Genomic DNA, 20,899 nt, shown 5'->3' with positions numbered 1-20,899 from the left:
CCAGGTATTTGTGTAAAAGAAAAATCAGTGCATTTTTTTTTGTATCAATCTAATTTTACTTTTCACAAATGCACCTTTTGAGATCGGTAAACGTTTCACAGAGTAAAACTGTTAGGGTCTGAGTATTGTTACCTTTAAAAGCACTGGAAACTTTGAAATAATTTCTTTCACACTTTTCATATGAGACTGAGGTGAGGGTGGGGTTGCAGGAAGAAGGGAAATCGACAGCAGGACCTTGAACTAGGACAGAGAGCAACAAGAGGCAATGTGTACTCTTTTCACAAGGTAGAAGCCCCAGGTGTCCGCTTATACTAAAATACACACATATACACACGCACACTCAATCCATTGTTTCTTAAGCTAATCACTCAGTGTGGCAGGAATGAGCAGCTGTTAGCTAGACTTTAATTAGCTCCTCCAGATGGTAGAAGCATCACTAGAACTAAGCCAGGAACAGCATTCATTCTCCATCTTCACTTGCATCTGGGTTTGGTTCTGACCCAAAGAATGTGACCAGAGGTGATCTGAAGTGTTTATGTCTGAAGGATAATGACTTGATAATTGAGCTGGCAACTTCCTCTCTCCTTTCCCTTATGAGACAAATGTACATCCACATGATGAAGGTGGTGGGTCCCTGAACTACTGAGCATAAAACTGACCCGCAAGACACCAAAGTCCATACTGAAGGACTGAGTGAGTGAGAAATGTACTTTCACTGAGGTTCACACTTTATCACTTAGTGTTTAACTAATGCATTTCTTTCTTTAAACCTCAGTTGCCTTATCTACTTCTTTTTTTCACAAAGGCAGGTTCTTAAATTTACAGATAAGTCATAGAAGACTGTTGCTTTATTTTGAGATGTGAGTCCAAACATGAGATGAAAAGAAGGGTGAGAACCCAGAGAAATGCTTTTGACAAAAACAAAGGAGAGGCAGCATGCTGAAGGATGTTTAGTTATAACAAATTCAGACAGAAGAAATGGATGGGTGGTATCTAACAGCTTTGCTCAAAGGCATTTTGGAAAGAAAAATCTGTGAAAATACAGAGAGAAGAAAAAAGCAGCAAAGACATGAAATGCCTACTGGTCCCTAAATGGATCTTATTTCGAAGAGATGCATATTACTTACACATGTACCATAAAACTTCTCTGTCCACTCCTTCCTAAATTTTCTAAAGTCAGACAGAACATCTGCAGAGAGAGGATGTTATTCCAGGATAATAAACTTCAAGTTACTAAATTAAGATCAAAATGTCCCTAACCTTGAACAGTTTTTCAAAGAGTTTTTAGAAGAAAGGAACTGTCCAGGGGGTTGTATAATTATATAATTGTACCCTTCCTAAGAGGCTATTTACAGATAAGTAATGCTTCCCATCCATTCTTTAAAGTAAAATAGATAAAATAAAATGGAGTTTGGGGACAACATTTGGGTGGTATAGTGGGGAGGAAATCTGTGCAGACACTGGTGGCCACCTAATTAGTAACACTCCCTCCTTATTCCCTACTGTCAGAGCCCTGGTTTAGGAGACCTTGTTATCCTTAAGGCTAAGGTGGCCAGTTTAAAGCCCCAGCTGATGAGATGTAAGTGGAAGCCTGCTGACCGTTTGTGGCAAATAATTTGCTCCCTGATTTAGACACTGCCTTTTCCCCACTGTCTTTTCTTTCTTGTTGCCTGAATGGTTGGAACACTATCGTAGGTTCAGGAGTCACCATGCGACTATGGGGGTGGCAGGGACATGCCAGAGACGTGACAGCTGGAAGATGTAGGCAAACTAATCCCCTGGTGGTGCTCTTCAGTAGCTGGGTTAACACTACAGGGACTATCTCCAAACTTCCTGCTACATGTGGAAAGTAAGTGAAGTCTTACTGTCTCTTAATTACTAACTGATAGGGAATTCTAACCTCAGCTTTCTAGAACCCTTTGCAGTATCCCAAAGTCATACTCCAGTTCTAGACTCTTAGTAATCAGATATGCTTAGGGTAGAAAGATGAGTGGGAAGGGCTGGTTCTTCTGGAAGCCCTGATACCCACCTCCACCACACACACACACAAATGGGTAACACATTTATGTCCACTCATCCTTCTGTCTACACTCAGAGGCCAGTCCCCACAGGGAGCCTTCACTGACAACCTTGCACTCCTCTCCAAAAGCAGAATGGATAAGAGTGTGAGCTCTGGAATCAGACTTCCTGGACTTGAATTCTTTCTTTTTTTTTAATGGAAGTAGTGGGGATTAAACCCAGGACCCTATGCATGTTCTCTATCACTGAGCTATACCCACCCCTCCCAGACTTGAATTCTTAACGTGCTACTTTCCAGTTTAGGACTTGGACACATAATTACCTTCTCTGGACTCCTCCATAAAGCAAGAACACTAAGTAGCAATGACATACCTCATTGAAAGGATTAAATGAGCAAATGCAGAAAAAATCTTTTATAATTTTTCTTGTGTCAATCAATTCTAGCTACTATTGTTACTTTTGGCTAGTTGAGGGTAGATTCCCTTTACTGCTCCCCCGCCTCACCCCCCACCGTGGTTCTTTGTGCACGTCTCATTGATGGTACACACAATCCCATACTGCAGAGTTTGGGAAGGCGGTTCTCAAACTGTGGTCCCCGTGAAAGCAACGGCAGCAATACCTGGGAAATGGTTAGAACTACAAGCCTACTGATCCAGAAAACTCTGGGGTTGGAACCCAGCAATCTGTGTTTTAACAATACTCTCAGGCATATCTGATACTCACTAAAGGTTGAGGACAGCTGAGAACATCTGCTCAGACTCTCCTGGACATGTTCATCAAAAGTAGAGTTTCCAGGACCTTATTATACTTGACCAGTTGGAGAAAGGGTCCAGCAATTGTCCTGGTTAGCATACCTGTCATGATTCTTCTGCACATTCATGTTTGAGAATTACTGCCATTTTGAATGTGTGGTTCACTTGTCTGTTTTCCCAGCGGACTTTACCTCCTTGCAAGGAAGGACTGTGAAGATTTGTTGTTGTTGTTTGTGTTATTATTTTTCTTATGCTAATTCTAGAACCTCTAGTGTACACTACAATCTCAGGCACCAAGTAGTGGCTCATTAAACAAGTATCTCAAGAGTCTTAGCAGAGTTTCCAGATTAATTCCTTCAGAAGAAGAAATACTACACAATCACAATAAAGCACCCTTTGAAAGTTTAAATTTTTTAATTTCTTTGCCACTTCCTTTCTTTTGATAATTTTGAATAACATTTTTAATATTAACTTTAAAAAATGTATTTTGGTATTTGCCATCCTTAGAGAGACAGAAACAAATAAATACAATTAAATACTTATTTTTCTAAAGTCTCAAAACTATAAGGAAAATGAAAGCAATTATACCTTCAAGTGATTTTTTGGATATGTTTCTAATTCCATACTTCTGATGCTATTAAAGATTAAAACTGTACTAAGACATTTGAGACATGCTATATTGGTGTTAAATGAATTGAATTTTGTGTAAAGTGGCAGAAATATTTTCTTCAGCAAACATACCTGCACATACAAAATCATAGCCACAAATCTAAAAAAAATCAAGCTACTGAATTAAATATGATTGGTTTTTTCCCTCCTGTGTGTATGGATCTGCTAATATTTTCATTTGCTATTTGCTAGCAGAAGCCAAAACTTAAATCTATGTATGTATTTATATATGTGTATGTATATCCTCGAATTTAAATCATTCATATATATGAACGAAGTGTATATATACACATATATAACAACTGTTGATATATGGATGAACAATTACAAATTAAGGAAAGCATATCTGGTGGCCTATTTTTTTCCCCATGAATTCTAAAGAACACCATTTTTCTACTCTTAGCGGTGGAATGTCGGTCTACCTTGAGGGTTGTTTAATGAGCATAGTTGAGACACCACTGGTTTAGCCAATGATGTCTTACCAGGGGAGGCCCTAGTGCCATTGTCAAGAGCTTATCCACAAGTGAGATAAGAAGGTACTTGTTTAGTTTACACAAAGAAGGGTAGAGGGCAATGGGAGGGAACTGCTGATGATACATGATGTCCATATACACATAGCATCAACAAGCCCATAATTGCGCCCATTTTTCCATATCCAAATCCAAAGCCTCTATATCATTAATCCCAGGCAAAAATGGTAAGATGCATGTGTGCTGCTGGACCATGGCATTAAGATGCCTGTGAACTTATATGAGTAGGTCTTGGTTTTGTCAGTGGGAACAAACTCGGCTCCCAGCACCAAATCCCCTTCCACACCAGGCAAACCAGTCCAAGTCTTCTCTGACTGCCGGGGTTGGGGGGAGTGCTCACCCTACTGTGATATCTAAACTGCCTTTACACATAGCAAACATTCACTATATGCTGAATGAATGAATGAATGAATGAATAAACTGTTGTCATATAACTGACTTATTCGAGAAAAATTCCATTCAACAGGCTGGCATTCCTCCCTACTGTTAAGTGTGCAATCAGACAAAAACTTAATTATCAAACGTTAGAGCTGAGGAAATTTTAGAAACTATATACTTTGCTCTCACTAAGTTATACAACTAATTCAGTGGTAAAAAATCACCAAGAGTGATTTAGGAGTGAAACACACCTGAGTCCAAATTCCAAGTCTACCATATTTGAATGAGCAAAAAACTATTTCTGAGGCTCTGTTCCATGTGTGCATTACAGGACATCATAATAATACATACTTTGATTATATGATTAAATGGTATGATTAATTTGCGATGGTCAGTTAGGTAATTTGTACCTAGTAAGCACTCAAGACATTAGCAAATATGAATAGGGGAGAGATGAAAAAAAAACTCAGGGCCTGGCTCCTACCCTAGTGGCCTCAGGGGTCATAATGACTTTCTTCCATTCAGCCTGTTAAGACTAAGGAGAAGAAGAAAAACAAATTAGGATAAACATTTTGAAAATAGTTTTAAACTTCCTGAATGAATGGAATTATAAAAATAAAATGATCATGAGTACAAGTTGCTAAGTAAAGAAGTTTTCTGAGTGAACGTCGCATTTAAGCAGAGTCACTTTTAAGTTTTTTGGAAACTTTTTTTTCTCATCAAATAATAAATGCTTACTATAGAAAAAGTTCAAAAATGCAGAAATGTGACATGACTTTAGTTCTTTGTTTTCTGCAAAATCAATTTATGGCCCTAAGATGTACCTTCCCCTCCAAACTCCATCCCTGCCAGGAACAAATATGATTGTAAATGGAAAAGCCAACAACAGATCATCAACAAGCTAAGTTACAAGCCAGTGAATGCTCATAGGTTTGATAGAGAAAACTCAGATTTATCACTATATATAAAAATAATATGATGAACTAAATCTTTAAAAAATTTCCTGAAGATCCATAACCTCTATAATAGTCCTGCAAAAAGTAACCAGCTAGAAATGTAAGTAAATGCTTATAATAAAGCATCTCCTGTACAACCTTTGATGTACTACTGACAAGAACAATTTAACAAAATGCAGATAAGTATCTGCAGGTGTCCTAGAAGAAGAACAGCACAGTCAGATGCTACAGGGGATAACTGTACTTCAGGATGAGTAAGACCTTATACTTGACCTCAATAAATTAACATTAAATAGAGTGGGTGAGTCATGGGCGGAATGTCAGAATACTAAAAGGCCAAGGTGAATACCAAAGGAACATGTGGGGATTCTTAAGAAGGAAATAAAGTGTTGGTTAGCTGATTCGGGCAAGGCAGAAGGCTGTCGGTACCCGTTGGCTGGTCTCTGAAGAGGTCACTTTCTCTCCCTCCTGGTACTGAGGCTACGGTGCCATGGGGAATCGAGTAACATGGGAACTAAGAATCTTTCTACACTCACCAGAGTGGCTGGAAGCAGATTTTCTTGCCAGGATGTAGTGTAATAATATTTAAGAGCTCTTAGGGTCAGAGAGATAGGGGCTTGAATATCCTGTCTCCATCTCTTGCTGTGGGTCAACTTTCTTCCCTTTTCAACATCTCAGTATCTTTAAATTGGGGATGGTGATCATGTCTCCTACCTGGCTGTGAGAACGTGATACAGTGCATACACAGGGCTAAGTCCGGTGCCTGGAACACAAGGTGCTAGGTATGGTTAGTGCAGTGACAATGATGGAAAGATGATGGCGGTACTGGTCGTGTTGAGTCCTCCCCCCAGAACAGGCTCTGACTAGGATTAGAGTTAAAGCACCCCTGGGTTCATGAGGCTTTACATAAAAAGCAATGCTTGATAAATGTAAGCTGGTTGCCCATATGATTATGTGCAATTTAAGAAAAGAAAGGGCCTCAAATTCACTCAACTACTTAATAATATTAGCAGTGGTAGTACTCAAAGGAGCTAAAATTGATTAAGAGATTACTATATGCCAAACAACATGCTGAATGCTTTCAAAGGATTTACTCACTTATTAGAACACTGTTGTCTGGTAGGTCCTGTTATTGTTACTCCTTTCAGATGTCAAGTAGGGCTTAGAGGGGTTATAAAAGCACCTACGATCCCACAGTCAGTACATGATGGAAATGAGTTCAAATTCATTCTGTCTGACTTGTTCTTCACACTAAAGTATGAAATTAAGCATACTGCCCTTTGTCTGATTCTCTTCTGAGACTTGAATGTTCCACTCAGCCCCCTGGGTGAAGAAGAGAAATTACTTCTCCTTGACCCTGTTTGACCTCAACATCCAACTTCCCTTTTCAAAATAGGGACTGTTTCAATGAGCAGTAATGAATGATGGGTTGTGGTCCAATCACCCTGATGACTAGAGGTCAGACACCAGAGGAAAAAATGCTCCGTGACAACCCTATACTCGAACAGAAACAAGACAGAAATGGGGGGAGGGCAGGAGATAATGGAACGAGGCATAGGGAAAACAGCATTTGGCATTGTGATAATAATGACAATTATTATTATTAGACTTTACTGAGCTCTAGGCATTGTACTAAGTGCTTGGCAAAAAAGTAGGTAACTTCGTTTTAACCTTGAAACCCAGTCCTATGAGGATGGAATAATATTATCATCATTTTATAGACAGGAATCTTGAGATCCAGGTAGTCAGGTAAATTACCCAAGAAAGTAGGGTTAGCAAGTGGAAAGCAGGGATTTGAACTCTGTCCAGCATCTACACTCCTAATCATTATGCTGTAGTGCCTCCTGAAGACAGAAAAATTCCAATGACTTTTTCCCATTACCCCGTCCTGGACCTCAAACTTAAAATAGTCCGACATCAAGAGAGAACAAGCTTGGAGTTGCCACTCTTTAGTGAGTTTTAATCATTTCAAAACAATGTATTGCTCATAAGATGCAGCTCTGTGATAACCTTTTGAACCAACTATCAAGAAATAGGAAACAAAGATTTGACTAACAACAGTATATCCGTGCTTACGAGGAAGATGGGACAGCATAGTTGATACTAGGCTTAACTATTTGGGAAAATGTGGTCCCAGTAGCATACACGCTGGTACCTTTCCCCATCTACTAAATCCAAGAGCAACAGTTCATTTCCATGTTGCTTTTCATACTTCCATCCTATTCACCCCTGTCAGTCATCCTCTGGCCCCTTCCTTTGTCCATTTCTGTACAGAAAGATGCTAAATCTCTGCTCTCTGATGTGAAGAGGGTGTGTTATGAGAGGGAGCCATGGTACTTCAATGTCTTTTTTTAAATCTTAATTCTATTATGCCAACTCCACTGAACTTAATTATACTGAATACAGAATTACACAATTACCCTCTGTTCTATTCTTCAGATGCTATATTTTGATAAAATTTACTACATGCTGCTCTCCCCCTGAAAACTAGATGAACACTAGAAATGGATGTGTGTTGATATAAAATTTGTTATAATTACAATTAAAATATAGCTTACATAATGATAGTGTTAACATAAAATTATAGATGTGTAGAGACAACGTGGTCATGCATTTTTTAGTGTTAAGTGCAGGCTCAGACCAGTATCTGGTAGCGGAATGAATATGGAACAGAATTTTGGTTAAGCTACAAAGGCTGTTTAAGGAGTTGCAGAGACTTAAGGGGAACTCAAAACCAGTAACATAATATTTCCCTTGCCATGTTTTCAATTGTAAAGTGAAAAGAAGATGCAGAATGTCTGGTGAAATTGTTCAAAGTAGAGATGGACAAGTATCTATTTTTCCTTGAATACCTGGGTAACTGATTAAACTCATATATGTCAGTAATGCAAATTCTCAACTGAGTCTGATGAGGTATAAAATAATTATACATATATAAAGTTGCACTAGACAGTTCAGAATTCTTCTAATTGAAAAGTAACTAACGTAAGCCTTCCAAAAGATGGTTACAACTACACTATCAGAGTGAAAAGTAGGAGGCTGAAATGCTTATTCTAAATGTTTGTACTTACGGTATCTTAACTAAAACAATGTGTCACAAATAATACTAAAATAGTTGTGACACCATTTTATTCAGTTTCATTGCAAAAACAAACTATAGGTATTATTTTCATTTTGGATAATTGCTTTAGCTAATAGTCATTCAACGTTTTGAGAAGACAGAATGTTAATTATATTACCTCATCTTTAAAATAGCACTTCCATGTAATTATTCTTAATATCGCCATTTTATTAAAATGTATCTCTAGTTCAGACTTTTCTTCAGAACCGCAGATTTGTATATTCAGCTGTGCACTCAGCATCTCTAGTTGGATGTCAAGAAAACATCTCAAACCTAATGCCTCAAAAACTAATCTTTAATCCCCCAAATGTGCTCTATCTTAGGTGGTAGTAACCTCACCTTTCCAGTTGCCCAGGCCCCATGATTTGGATTTACCCTTGTCCTCTTTCTTCCTTTCCATTCTTACATTCAATCCGCCAGGAAATGTCACAGTCTTCCCAGTGTACCACTTGTGGGAACACCAGCTGCTAACAGCCTGGAAGAAGCCACTGACACGTACCTTGTAGACTCCTGTAATCGCCTCCTGAGATTCACCCTGATTCTGCTCTCTCTTCTATCCTCAGTACCACAGATAAAGTTACTCTTTTAAAACAAGAGACACATCATGTCACACCTCTACTTAAATCCTACCCCTGTCTGCCTAAATTTAGAATAAAAGATAAAAAGCGTATGATGGTCTCTGCGGACTTACCCCATCTATCCCATCATATATCTGACCTCAAGCCCTCCTGCTGCCCCTTTCTCCGCAGTGATCAAGTCTGCCAGAGTGGCCTCCCTGATATTCCTCCAAGCTGCCAGGCATATTCTGCCTTCGAGTTTTGGTACCGGTTGTTCCCACTCCCAGAGAGTGGTTTCCCCCTAATCCATTCTGACAACTTCCACACTTCAAGTCTTTGCTCAAAGGGCAACTTATGAAATCCACCCTGACGACCCTATTTAAAAATAGAACCCACCTGCACACCCCTCTAGCATTCCCAACCCAAGGTTCCTCAGCAGCCTTCACATTCTTTTCCTTATCCCGTAGTGCCCGTCAGCTTGGGACATAGCATAGGATTTATTTATAATGTCCATCTGTTTCCACATAAGAGTGTAAAGAGAGAGGGAGGGAGACAGACAGAGACAGAGAAAATAAAAGTTCTTGTCTATTTTATTCATTGATATGTTCAAGCACGTACAACAGTACACAAAGAAGATGCTTGATATGCTTAATATATATTTCTGGAAAAAATACAGATGAGGAAACTAGTAGTAAAGCTCAAAAAGCTAAACTTCCCAAAGGTTCTGCAGCTAAAAAAGGTCACAATGGAATTCAAACTTGGGGATGGCTAACTTCAAGTCTCTTAGCCTCTCTGCTATCTTAAGTCCATGTAATAATGACTTATTTTAATCAGTGCCACGGAAATTGTCATTCCACCCAATAGTAACACTAAAGTGTTTATTTCTTTCTCTCTCTCTCTCTCTGTACATATATAGATAGATGTGTATATATACATCTATGTAAAAAACACCTATCTATCTATCTATCTATTTTCCATTTAAACAAAGGAAACAGAAAAGAGTGAATTCATCACGGATTATTATGGTAATTTTACAGCAAATTTAGCAACAGCGACATTTAAGCTATAGCGATATTTAAAGATAGTGTAATACTTATAAAATAATAGCTTTTAAATGTATTGAACACTAATCACATGTTAAACTCAGCGCTAAAACATTTCCATGCATATTTTGTGCAATCCTTCTGATGATTCTATCAGACATGCTTTAATGTTACTCTGTAAGGCGCATCTCTCTTACTTCCAATTCAAAGATAAGGAAACTGATGAAAGGTGTGTTACCTGTTTGATCAAGATGAGACTGGTAGTAAGTGGTGAGTATGAATTTAAACTGCAGTCTAACTCCAGAATTTGATTCTTAATCCTGACCTGAAAATTCTGAAAATTCCTTTGGTAAAAGTATGGTTTCTCCTGGAAAACATCCCCCATTATGTCTGCCTGTGCTAATACTTTCAGAACACAGTTAAGTTTAAGATAAACATTTAAATAGTACTTTAACAAATGGAAATATTTTCATCTAAACAATAACTCCGAGAGGCAGGCTGAGCCCTTTGTAATGGCTTAGTTGCTATCTTCCACCAAGAACAAGAGAAGGAATCGGCGGCAGCAGAGTGGAGAAAACACACCCAGAGACAGAGGATTCTCTAAGTGACCAATTATCAAACTATTAAGCCGCAGCACTTTCATAGCAAGAGGCAAAATAATCCATTAAACTGAAAATTCTCCGACCCTTCATTCCACGGCCCACACAAACACTAATGCTGCATTTATTAGGATGTATTTCCTGTGCTCTATCAACTTGACTTTCAGCAATTGTATTAATACAGTCCCCTCAGTTTGCACATCTATCTGAATGATAGATTTCCTCACTTGAGGTTTGTAGAGTGGAGTAAATGAAATAAAGTTTAGGAAGAATGATCATAATCCATAATGATGGGCACTGAATCAGGACAAGAAGAAACATCTCTTCTCATTTATTTGAATGAAAAGTCTACTATGTATTTATTGCTCTGTACAGGGCTACCAGTTGAATAATGGAGAACAAACATCTTTCATTTGGAGTTAAGGATTTGTGTGCTCAAGTTTCCATGGACCTACAGAATTAATCTTGATTTAGAAGTGAAATAAAGCGTTATTTCTTTCTGTAAACAGATGTGGCTAAGCAATGGGCAACCTTGATGTCTTTAAACCACTACAATTTCAGGGTAAGCACATCTTTAATTAATTTAAACACCTCTTTATTGGTGCAACAATGAGCAGTATGAACAGCAGTTAACAACCTGGGCACTGTCAGGCAAATCTAAGTTTGAATCTAGACTTTGCCACTTATGAGCTCTGTGACTTTGGGCTACAAAGATCACTTTCTTAAGTTGTACAGTGTGTAGTATTATATCCTCTTTACAGAACTACTACTGTAAGGAGTAAATGTACATGGCATAGTGGCTCATGGGAAGGGCTCAAATTAGTACTGTAGTCACTACTAGCAGTACTGAAATAAACTAGAATTTCTATTCTTATAAAATGAAATATGTGTCCTATATCACTGTAATTTCACATCATTTTACTTTTGGCCTTATAATTTAATAACTCGATCCAAGAAACATTTAGCGGTAAATGTAATTGAAAGATCACTTTTGAAACATAAAATATCATAATATAACGTATGCTGGCACAATACTCTTCTCAGATAATCATTTCCCTGTAAAAAAGATTTTATGCTTTGTTATTAATTAAGTGCATAGAACATATATATTTACTGTGCCACCTGGCCAAAGGGCCATTAATTACTTAGTCTAGCTGTATGTTGCATAAATGTCTTCTAATTAGTAATCATATATGCAGTTTAACTGTTGGGGAAATGTGTTCGAGATTGTTCTTTTTTGCCTGCTTAAAGTAAAAGAGGGTGAGAAGTAGAGTTAGGCTTAACGTATTTTGTACTCCATTATGCCATGAAAATGCTTCTGTGCCCTGGAGACATCAACAGAGGATATGTTTTAATGAAAGGAATCAAGTGTGGTTCTAAAGCTTCCAAATAGGAGGTTTACAGGCTGCAGTTTATACTAGAAGTATCTGCCCTCCCCCAACTGCATCAAGACAGGAAAGACATGGTCACAAATGCTTAAAGATAATAGAGTAAATGTTGGAAAGAGTGGGAAAGGATGCAGAGTTCTGAGTATCCCAAACTTGGACTAGAAGGATTTTATTTAAAGAAAACATGAGCTATTATTTTTCACTTAAGGAATGCCAGTCAGCAAACCTGACATGAATGTAGGAAGCTAGCTATTGTAGCTATGGTGCTTTCTACTGCATGTGATTGAAAACAAACTGAAAAGAGTCTAAGGCAATTTAAAAACAAAACAAAACAAAACAACAACAACAACAATAACCACTTCAACAAACGAGTACTGGAAAATTCAGGGATGCAGCCATATTCAGAGTCAGCTGGATGTGGTGTGGGAGTTCCAGAACATCAACAGGGTTCCATCACTCAGCCCTGCTTACCTCTGCAAGACTTTATTTTACAGAAAGTCTCTTCTTGTGCAGGATGGTCACTGAGAGTCCCAGGGTCCTATCTCCCCAGCTTAGAAATTCCAGAGAGGAAAGACCATTTTTCCCTGACAGGAAAGTCTTGGGGAGGAGTCTGATAGGCTTAGCCAAGGTCAGATGCCTACACCTGAGCCAACCACCTGCTCTGCTGGAGCTCAGTCCCTGGTGACTCATCCATCCTGGGGCCAGGGAGGAGGCAGGATGTCATTATCTGGCAGTTCTCCAAGAAAAGCCTGCTGTTTTTGCAAGATGAAAGTGGACAGGACATTGGATAAAGAAGACTGTATCTGTTTCTGTAATATCCACAGTCCTTACTCCCTGCCCTGCATCATGTGACCATGTAGTAAACTGACCCAGGAGGTCACTTTTCTCACCACCAGCCTCGATATATATGACTAAGGACCACACTGGTAAAAGAATATGGGAAAAGTCTTTGAGTACAGGAAATCAGCTAGATTGATGTTAACTGAAATAGCTGGGTGGAAATGTCCTTTAAAAGTTGCCCCAAACTCACTCAAAATCCAAAGTTGGATCTGGAAATACCATGTCATAGAAGTATGACAAGAACCGGTTCTGTCCCATCCTAAACTATGACACAGAGATTAGAGACTTCAACAAACCACATTTATTTAAAAGAAAATAATCAGATGAGAAAAATGAAGCCTAGAAAAATTAAGTGACTTACTCAGGGAAACACAGGTAATTAATGGCAGGATTGAGGCTACAGTATACATTGTGTAATCTGGGTATGGTCTTTTAAATCCATGACACAATTTATATATAAAAGAAATGCAGCATTTGTGATTTGTTAAACCCTAAATGTTTATGAAACTGAAGTAAAGACATCCATTATCTCAATTATTCTTGAAGACAAAAATGTCCAAAGACATCTTAATTGTACAGTATGTATACATAAGATACACGTGGCGGTATCTTCAAATATAGTATGTGCCTGTCTCTACTCCTTCCCTCTGTGCTCTTTTAAAAGATGCCCCTTTAAAAATTGCCCACTCACCATCTGTTAGGTAAATTTCCTGAAACACAGTAAATTTGGAGACAGAAATTGTCATAGAGACTATTCCAAATGGCACCGACACCTATGTTTATGAATTTTTTTTAAAAAGTAAGTTACAGTTTTTTTTTAATTTCCCACTATAGTAACACCACATCATCCTAGGTGCCCAGTTCTATCCAATTACATAAGATAGAGAAAGAGAGAGGGAGAGGAGAGAAAGAAGAAAGGAAGAAAACTAGGTACTCATGTATAAATTGTTGCCGCCAAAGTTTGAGAGTATATCCAAGTTTCAATGAACAGAAGGTAAACATCTGCAAATTGACAAATGTATTTCCATTTATGGTACAAGGTCCACAGGTTGACATTTGCAATATGCTCCCACAAGGGTCAAGTTGACCACTTTTTCTATCTAGCTGCTCTTGAGAGAACAAAACAATTGAAACAGATTCCATTCAATTCCAAGTCTATAGTTTAGACCATGTCACTGCACATGAAATATTGTTCATTCAGAGTCAGGACGTAGCAAGAGTAATTTATACTCTCAGAGTGTTTGCTCTCAAGTCAATAGCAGAGAAGCCTTGAATAAAGACGTTCCCATTACTTTCCACTATAATATATCTTACTTATAGCCCATGAAACTGTGGTCAAGGGAGATTTATTCTTTGGACACCATATTATATAAGCTCTCCACTTTAAGCAATCCCTACTCAGTGATTAGTTTTTAAATATGTTACTCATGGTCAATATTAATTTACATTTAATCTTTCTTAGCATTAGGAGAGTATTATTTTGTACAGGCTCAGAAACAAATCTCCAGAAATTCCTCCCTGATGCTTCTTTGAGGCTGAAAATGCATTGCAGGGCGGTTGCAGTGACTTAATTCTAGTTGGCAGAGCCCTGGCCACATACTAATTTCATTAGCCTCAAATTCCTGGATTCGAAAGATCCCCTGGATATGATTCCTGTCCTCTGACATGTCACTGACTAACCAGTTCAGTGTGCATATAGAGGACAGGGAGAAAGACTTGAATAGATCCTGTCTTTGCTCTCCACCAGCAGACAGATAAGAACTCAAAGTCATAGACCCTATTTACATCTGAGGAGTCATTCTTGCCCCGGTCCTAATTTTCAGGAAAGAACTTCATTCCAGGCTTTGCTGGCAGCGGTGGCATTTGTTACATCTATTACTATCTCATTACTCCCTCCTGCCCCCCAGTGCTTAGCATCCCTCATTTAAGTCACTAAGTATTCCTTCCCTCAAGCCTAGACAGACGTTTATCTCACCATAAATTTATATCTCAAATGATACGTTTGGCATGGTCCCCACAGCAACCCACAGGGCCAGGGAGAAGAAAACTCAAATCTCTGGACAGCTAAGAATTCAATCATTTAGAGGAGTTTCTTTTATATAGGGCAATCTTAGTTGAGTTGAACCCTGCAACCCCAGAGAAGATTCACCTGCCGTTCTTTTCCTCTCTCCCTAAATTGTGCCTTTGAACAATGGGTCTGTGTTCCACTATTCCCTCTATTCATTTTGCATACTTACAGAGTCTAGGAAACTGGGGATTGGACTCACATGCCAGGTGCTTCTAAGATCACATGCAAAAAAAGGCTATTGGAAGAGATGGTTGGAATCTATCTCTATACAGTCCAGCACAAGCAACGGTTAACCAGCATGCCCACACCACGGGTTATATCCAGCTTGCAGCACAAGCTACAAGTTGGTGCATTCCTCCCACTACCAGCCTCTTCTCAATAAAGGCAGGTGAAAACTGGGGGTTCTTTTTCCCTCAGCTGTTCAATCCAACATGAATAGCTGCAATTTGCAAATTAGAGGAAAATGACAGTGTTTTCTGTGAATGGTTTTGGTCCCAACCCACACGGCTAACACTGGCATTCAGTTCCTTTCCTTTCCAACCCAGGGAATGGGGGAACTAAGCATAAGGCAAGCGTCTTCTTTCCTTGCAAGTGGCTCAGGTCCACACGCCAGAGAAGCAATCAGCTCCCCCTGGAATCTTTTCCAGCAAACACAATCCTTCAGCCTAGTCTGCGATCTCTCTCTTGACTTTTAAGATTTCGCTCTTTTTTAGGCAGGCAGGCAGGCCCATCTGCAGTGCTGCCCAAGCTCTGAGTGAAAAGAGAAACAGGCAGCAAAATAATTAAGAAATGGGAAACAGCACATGTGCCTTCAACCCCCAGGCTCCAGAGAAAATGCTGTGAGTTACCCAGTGGTTCTCAGGTGACCTCTGGCCTCATCCCTGCCTGCAGCACTGCCTCCTCAAGTTGTCCAGTTCTCAACTCAGAGGTAAAGGAAGTGCTTCTGGGTTTTGCTTACAACCCAGGCTCTTCCTGAAAGCATCAACTCAAGGTGAAGGCTGCCCTCAAAGCACTTTTGGGTTTGCAAACATCGAGAGCTCTCCATGATGGCATACTCAGGAGGTGTAAGGGATGATCAGAGGATCACAGGGGCCATACCAGACTGCCGCCTCACAAACACAAACTTCACACTGCTGGGAGCTGATGCGGTGACAGCTTGAATCTCATAAGGGGTCCCCTCCAGAAACCCAGCACCATTAGGGAAAGCACTGGAGAGGGAGCCAACTCTCTAGATGGGGGAGCATAAGGCCACAGGGCCAGCCAAACATCTGGAGAAGGGATTAATTGACTTTGGGTGCTCCCAGGCAGGGAGAGAGCTATGCATTAGGAAAGGATCAAACAAAATCAGTTGAACAAAAAACTTGGAGGTAGGGGTAAAAGAGGAGGAGAGGCAGAAATCAAAAAGGAGAAAATAAAAATAGTGGGAAAACATCAGGGAGAAAGAGACAGGAGGAAAGAAAGAGATACAAAGGGGGAAACACAGAGGAACAAGGAGAAGGGAACCCACAGTCACGCTGACCCTGAAAACTCAATTTCTCAATCCAAAAGCCATCCATTTATACCCAATGCAGCACAGGAGCCGTGGGGCTGAGGCTGCGGGCGCAGGCGGTGAGAGAGCACTGCAGTAGAACCCACCGCTCAGCTACCCCGATCTGCCTTCCTCCCATTTTCTCCGTTGCCCTCCTGCGCCCGGAGCAGGAGGACCGCCGGGCCTTAGCGCACCCCATTGCCTCTTTCCAGGAGCCTTCTTGCCTGGCTCCGGGGATCGTCCTAAAGGCCCAGGATTAGGGCTGTGGGGGATGCGCTAGGGAGGTCGTGGGAAAGGATGGGCGGAGGGAGGAGGCAGAGAAAGCGATTTTGTCTCGCAGTTAGCATGAGCTCATCTCTGCGCTCTGAAGTGGCAGGAGTAGAAAGCTGATCGCCCAGCTCCTGCCAGTGGCCGGATTGCAAATGCAATTTAGACGGTGCAAACAACTGCCCAGAGGAAATCACCTGGGGGTCAGGTCTGCGGGTGGCATCCCCACGTGGGGAGCGTCCCCTTGCCTTCTGCCCCATGCCTTCGCAGAGACAGGCCACAGGTCGGGAAATCCAACCAGGGAGAAATGGGCAATTAACATCCAAGTGTTGGTGAAGACCTAACCCTCCGTTTAAGTAGCGCCTTCCTAAGCTCTTCTCGAAATTTTCCAAGGGAGCTGTGGCTCGCCGGGCGGCTTGGGACTGGAAGCTGGGGAGTTGAGAAATGCCCAGTTTCAAGGCGTCTTCTCATCTTTTGCATGCTTTGCGCCCAACCGGCTCTCACAGGAGCCCGGCACTTTTACAAGCCTGTTTTTGGACCATATTTCACTCTAATGCAAACCCATTTAAATCATCGCCTTGTTTTTCGCAGATTGCTTCTTGTAAATGGGGCCATAAATCCAAGATGTCAAGCCGGATGGAGTGGAGCGCGGACAAGGGAGAGATGGAAGGGAAATGAACCAAGCAGGGAAAAGTACCTCCTCGAGTGGGATGGGAGGGATTCGGCAGGATCTCCAGGGTGGAAATGAGCGAAGGCTGACCTGACCCTGCACCCGTGGAGTCCAAGCCAGCTTTTAGGATCAAGAGCGTAGGGAGCTACGGCGCGCTCTGCCCCGCAGGGAGCGCCCCCCTACCTGGAAAAGCCTCAGGATGTTGGCTACCATGATGGAGACCGAACTCCCCGAAGCCCCAATCACTCCAACTACTTTCTCCGGCTTGACGAAAACCGGAGGCTCGCCGTTGGTGCAGCGCACGTCGGAGGTGTCTTTCTGGATGAGCGCCTGGACGAAAGTGAGCGACTGTTCGAGCGCATAAGTGTCCCTGGAACAAGTGTCCAGGATCCGCGCGCCCAGCGTCACGTTGGGCAGCAGGTTGGGATCGCTGTTGATCTGGTCCAGCGCGTAGAGCATCGCTTCCAGCCTGTGGATCCCATTCTCCCTCTTGATGTCGCCGCAGGGCACTCCGCTGGGACCCTTCGCGTGCACCGGGAACAGCCCCCCGAGGGTGACGTCCCCCTCGATCCGGATGGAGTGCGGGGCGTACATCTCCTGGCCGCGCGCCGCCGCCGCCAGCGCGCACAGGAGCACCTCGAGCACGCAGCAGGGGAACTTCATCAAAGTCAGGACGCGGAGCAGCTTTCCCAGCTGGACCATGCTGCTCCGGCTGCTGCGGTGGTGGCGGCGGCGCTGGAGAGAACGGTGGCGGGCTCGCAGGGGTCCGGGTCCCTAGAGGTGAGCTCCTCGGGGGAAGCCCAGGAGCTCCCGCAAGCGTGTAGGGTGGAGGCGCCCGGGGAGGGGCAGCCAGAGAGGGTGGGGGGTCCCACGGCGCCTGCCAGCTTGGGGCACCGTGCGCTCTCGGGTTTCCCGGCCGGCGTGCCGCGCTCTCGCTCCGTCGCTTGCAGCTCGCGCTCTCCAATAGCCCAGCACTGGGGAGAGGGCACGGATTGCTATCGCTTTAAATGGTCGTTCGGCTCCCTCTCCTCCTCCTACTCCCTCCCACCCTCCCTCGCTCTCTGGCTCTCCCCACCCTTCTCAGCGCCCGCCCTCCCCACTGGTTTGCATCATCACGCAGGGAGGGGCTGCGTGCTGAGGTAAAGGGTGGCGGGGGGAATGGGTGGGCGGCTGAGGAGGGAGGGGGGCGGAGTGCCTCGGACTGGGAGTTTCGCGTTCCCCAGGGAACCTGGGGATTGCAGGTCTCAGGCGAGGGCTGAGCTGCTCCCGTCTCAGTGGAGAAGCCTCTGGTTAGGTCGCCTGCACCCACATGCACATGCTAGGCACGGATGGCATCAGCCCCGGGATAGGCTGGTGATGTCTGGGGTTGACTGTTCCCAACCTTGAGGACCTGAACCGGGGCTGTCAGCTCGGGGATTGTGAGGCAGTCGCAAAGTGACGCCGCCAAGGATGAAGTGAAGTAGGGAGACCCCAGTCTCTAATCCGTCTGTGCCAGTTTTTCCTAAGAAAAATATACAAACGCACGGAACCTGATTTACGACGACTTAAACAACCTTTACCTAGAGACTTCTCTAGGCCAAGGCACTAGGCTAGCCTGTAGAGAAAGACGCCAACAAGAAACGTTAGGAATGAAAATGCATCCTTGGTCTTCATTGGTTACTGCAGCTGGAGCCGGATGAACTAACTGTGGTCTCCAGCAGATCTGCGGCGGTTTCGCTCTTTTTCTTCCTTTCATCGCAAGAGATGGAAACAACTGAGAACTCTGCAGAGCACACTTTCTTCTCTGGCGCAGACAGGTGTAAGGCTCCCTCCTCCCCATTTCCAGACATGCTTCTGGGCTACTGGCAGGTTTTCTCTCGGGCAAGAAACAGCAAGGAAGAGGTGACAGCAGGAGAAAGAAAGAGGGGCAAATAGAAATCTCCCCATCGATCTAGGATGTCATTCTCTTCTATTTCTGGCTGAAGATTTGGGGAGGGATCAGGATACCAGAGCAGGGTGCAGTGCAGTTAGGAAGCTGTTTTTCAAAGATGTCCCTTCCTGCAGGTCCAGCGCAAACTTGGCACATTAAAGCAACAAGTGGCCCTAATTCATACAGTAGTAAGGGTAGTGTCTCTGTCCTTGGTACCCAAGTGTACTCCTGATGGTGAACTCAACTCTTGCTGAGTCCTTCTGTTGGAGTGCGGCAAGACCGTCTTAGTCATAATCGAGGGTGGAGAAAAAGAGAAACAAGACATAGTTTTTGTTGTTGATATTCATGTACTACAGAAAAAACTCTCCTTGTACAAAAAAAAAAAGCAAAACAATACACACGTAGACACACACACAAACCTAAAAAGTCAGAAGATGGGTAGTTGCTTGTCTCTTCCACCAACCACCTGGGTTACCTTGATATGTCTGTTCCTGTGTCTGGGTTTTAGTTTTCCCACTAATAAAATGATGAAAGTGAATTGGATTTTCTACAAGTTATCTTTTAACTCTCACACACTCTATTAAAATAGGCCATCCCCCTTTGGCCATGGTTTTCTTTTTAGGCCAATATCCTCTGTTGCTTTATGTGTAGGGTACCAGGTTTTTGATATCCAAAGACAATTACAGACATTTCTTGGTATAGATGACTTTTTTTTTCTTGTTCTCTATCGATTTATCTTCCTTCTAGGGACAGTCTGGTCCATCAATTTATTTTGATATGCCACTCTCCCAACCCAGGTTTCAATATTCACGGTTTGAGGAGAACAGACCCCACTTCCTATAATTCAGGCCTGGCTAGTCAGAGCATGGTATGCTTCTGACTTTGGTAATGAGTTCAAGGATGGGAACAGAGCCCAACCAGAGTCATGCAGGGCTAATCCCTGGACTTATGCTGGAGTAACTATGGTAGTGACACAGGATTACCACTGTCCAATAGACAGACTGTGCTGGAGTTAAAAGAAAAAGGAACCCTCTCCCTTCCTCAAAACATTTTATATATATCTTTTGGACAATTTGTTACATTGTTTGATTTTGTAAAACCATAACCTTTTACTGCCATCTTCAAGAAAACAGTGCTGCAATTAATACACAGATCTACCCCTGTATACAATGTGATTGTCAATCACTCTCAGATGTGATGCCCTGCTACATACATGCACATCTTGTACAACCCTATGCTGTGACAGCCCTGCTCCTTCCCACCAGCCCCAGAGCTATGAGGGTATAAGCTGTAGCTGTGCCAGAGCTTCCACATAAACAGGGAAGATAGTTGAGTCTCATAATAAGAGATACCAAAGAGGAGAAAAGGAAGAGAGAAGAATGAGTGGGTAAGAGACAGATAGGAGCCTTATTAAAGCATGTGAACTCCTGGGTCCACACTTGCCTGAAAGATTGCCTCTGTTTTTCTTTTTTTTTCAATTATGTAGTATTTTCTTTCTGTTGTTTGAAGTCAAAAGGATCATCTTGTAATTCACCTGTTCTACTACACAGGCCCAAAAAGGGTGGAACCAATGAAATAAGTATCGTGTTAATGTGGCATCAGCTA

At 42.2% G+C, this 20,899-nt stretch overlaps 1 protein-coding gene across 3 annotated transcripts in view; it reads right to left on the bottom strand.

Moving 5' to 3' along the window:
• GRM7 (glutamate metabotropic receptor 7) overlaps window positions 1-20,899 on the bottom strand; it is an 893,798-nt gene that overhangs the window by 736,335 nt on the left and 136,564 nt on the right. For 2 of the 3 annotated variants that reach the window (XM_006206843.4, XM_072941756.1), the window contains exon 1: window positions 17,569-18,361. The exons of the other annotated variant lie outside the window; for it this stretch is intronic. In XM_006206843.4, coding sequence (XP_006206905.1) covers window positions 17,569-18,087 — 519 coding nt within the window. In that variant the 5' untranslated portion in view covers window positions 18,088-18,361. Of the gene's footprint in view, window positions 1-17,568; window positions 18,362-20,899 lie in introns of those variants that run through there. 3 annotated transcript variants of the gene reach the window in all.

Source organism: Vicugna pacos, chromosome 17, assembly GCF_048564905.1.
Source record: "Vicugna pacos chromosome 17, VicPac4, whole genome shotgun sequence".
In the NCBI taxonomy this organism is placed as follows: Eukaryota; Metazoa; Chordata; class Mammalia; order Artiodactyla; family Camelidae; genus Vicugna; species Vicugna pacos.
Note: the sequence above shows the minus strand (reverse complement) of the source record. Positions and strands in the feature narration are given on the sequence as shown.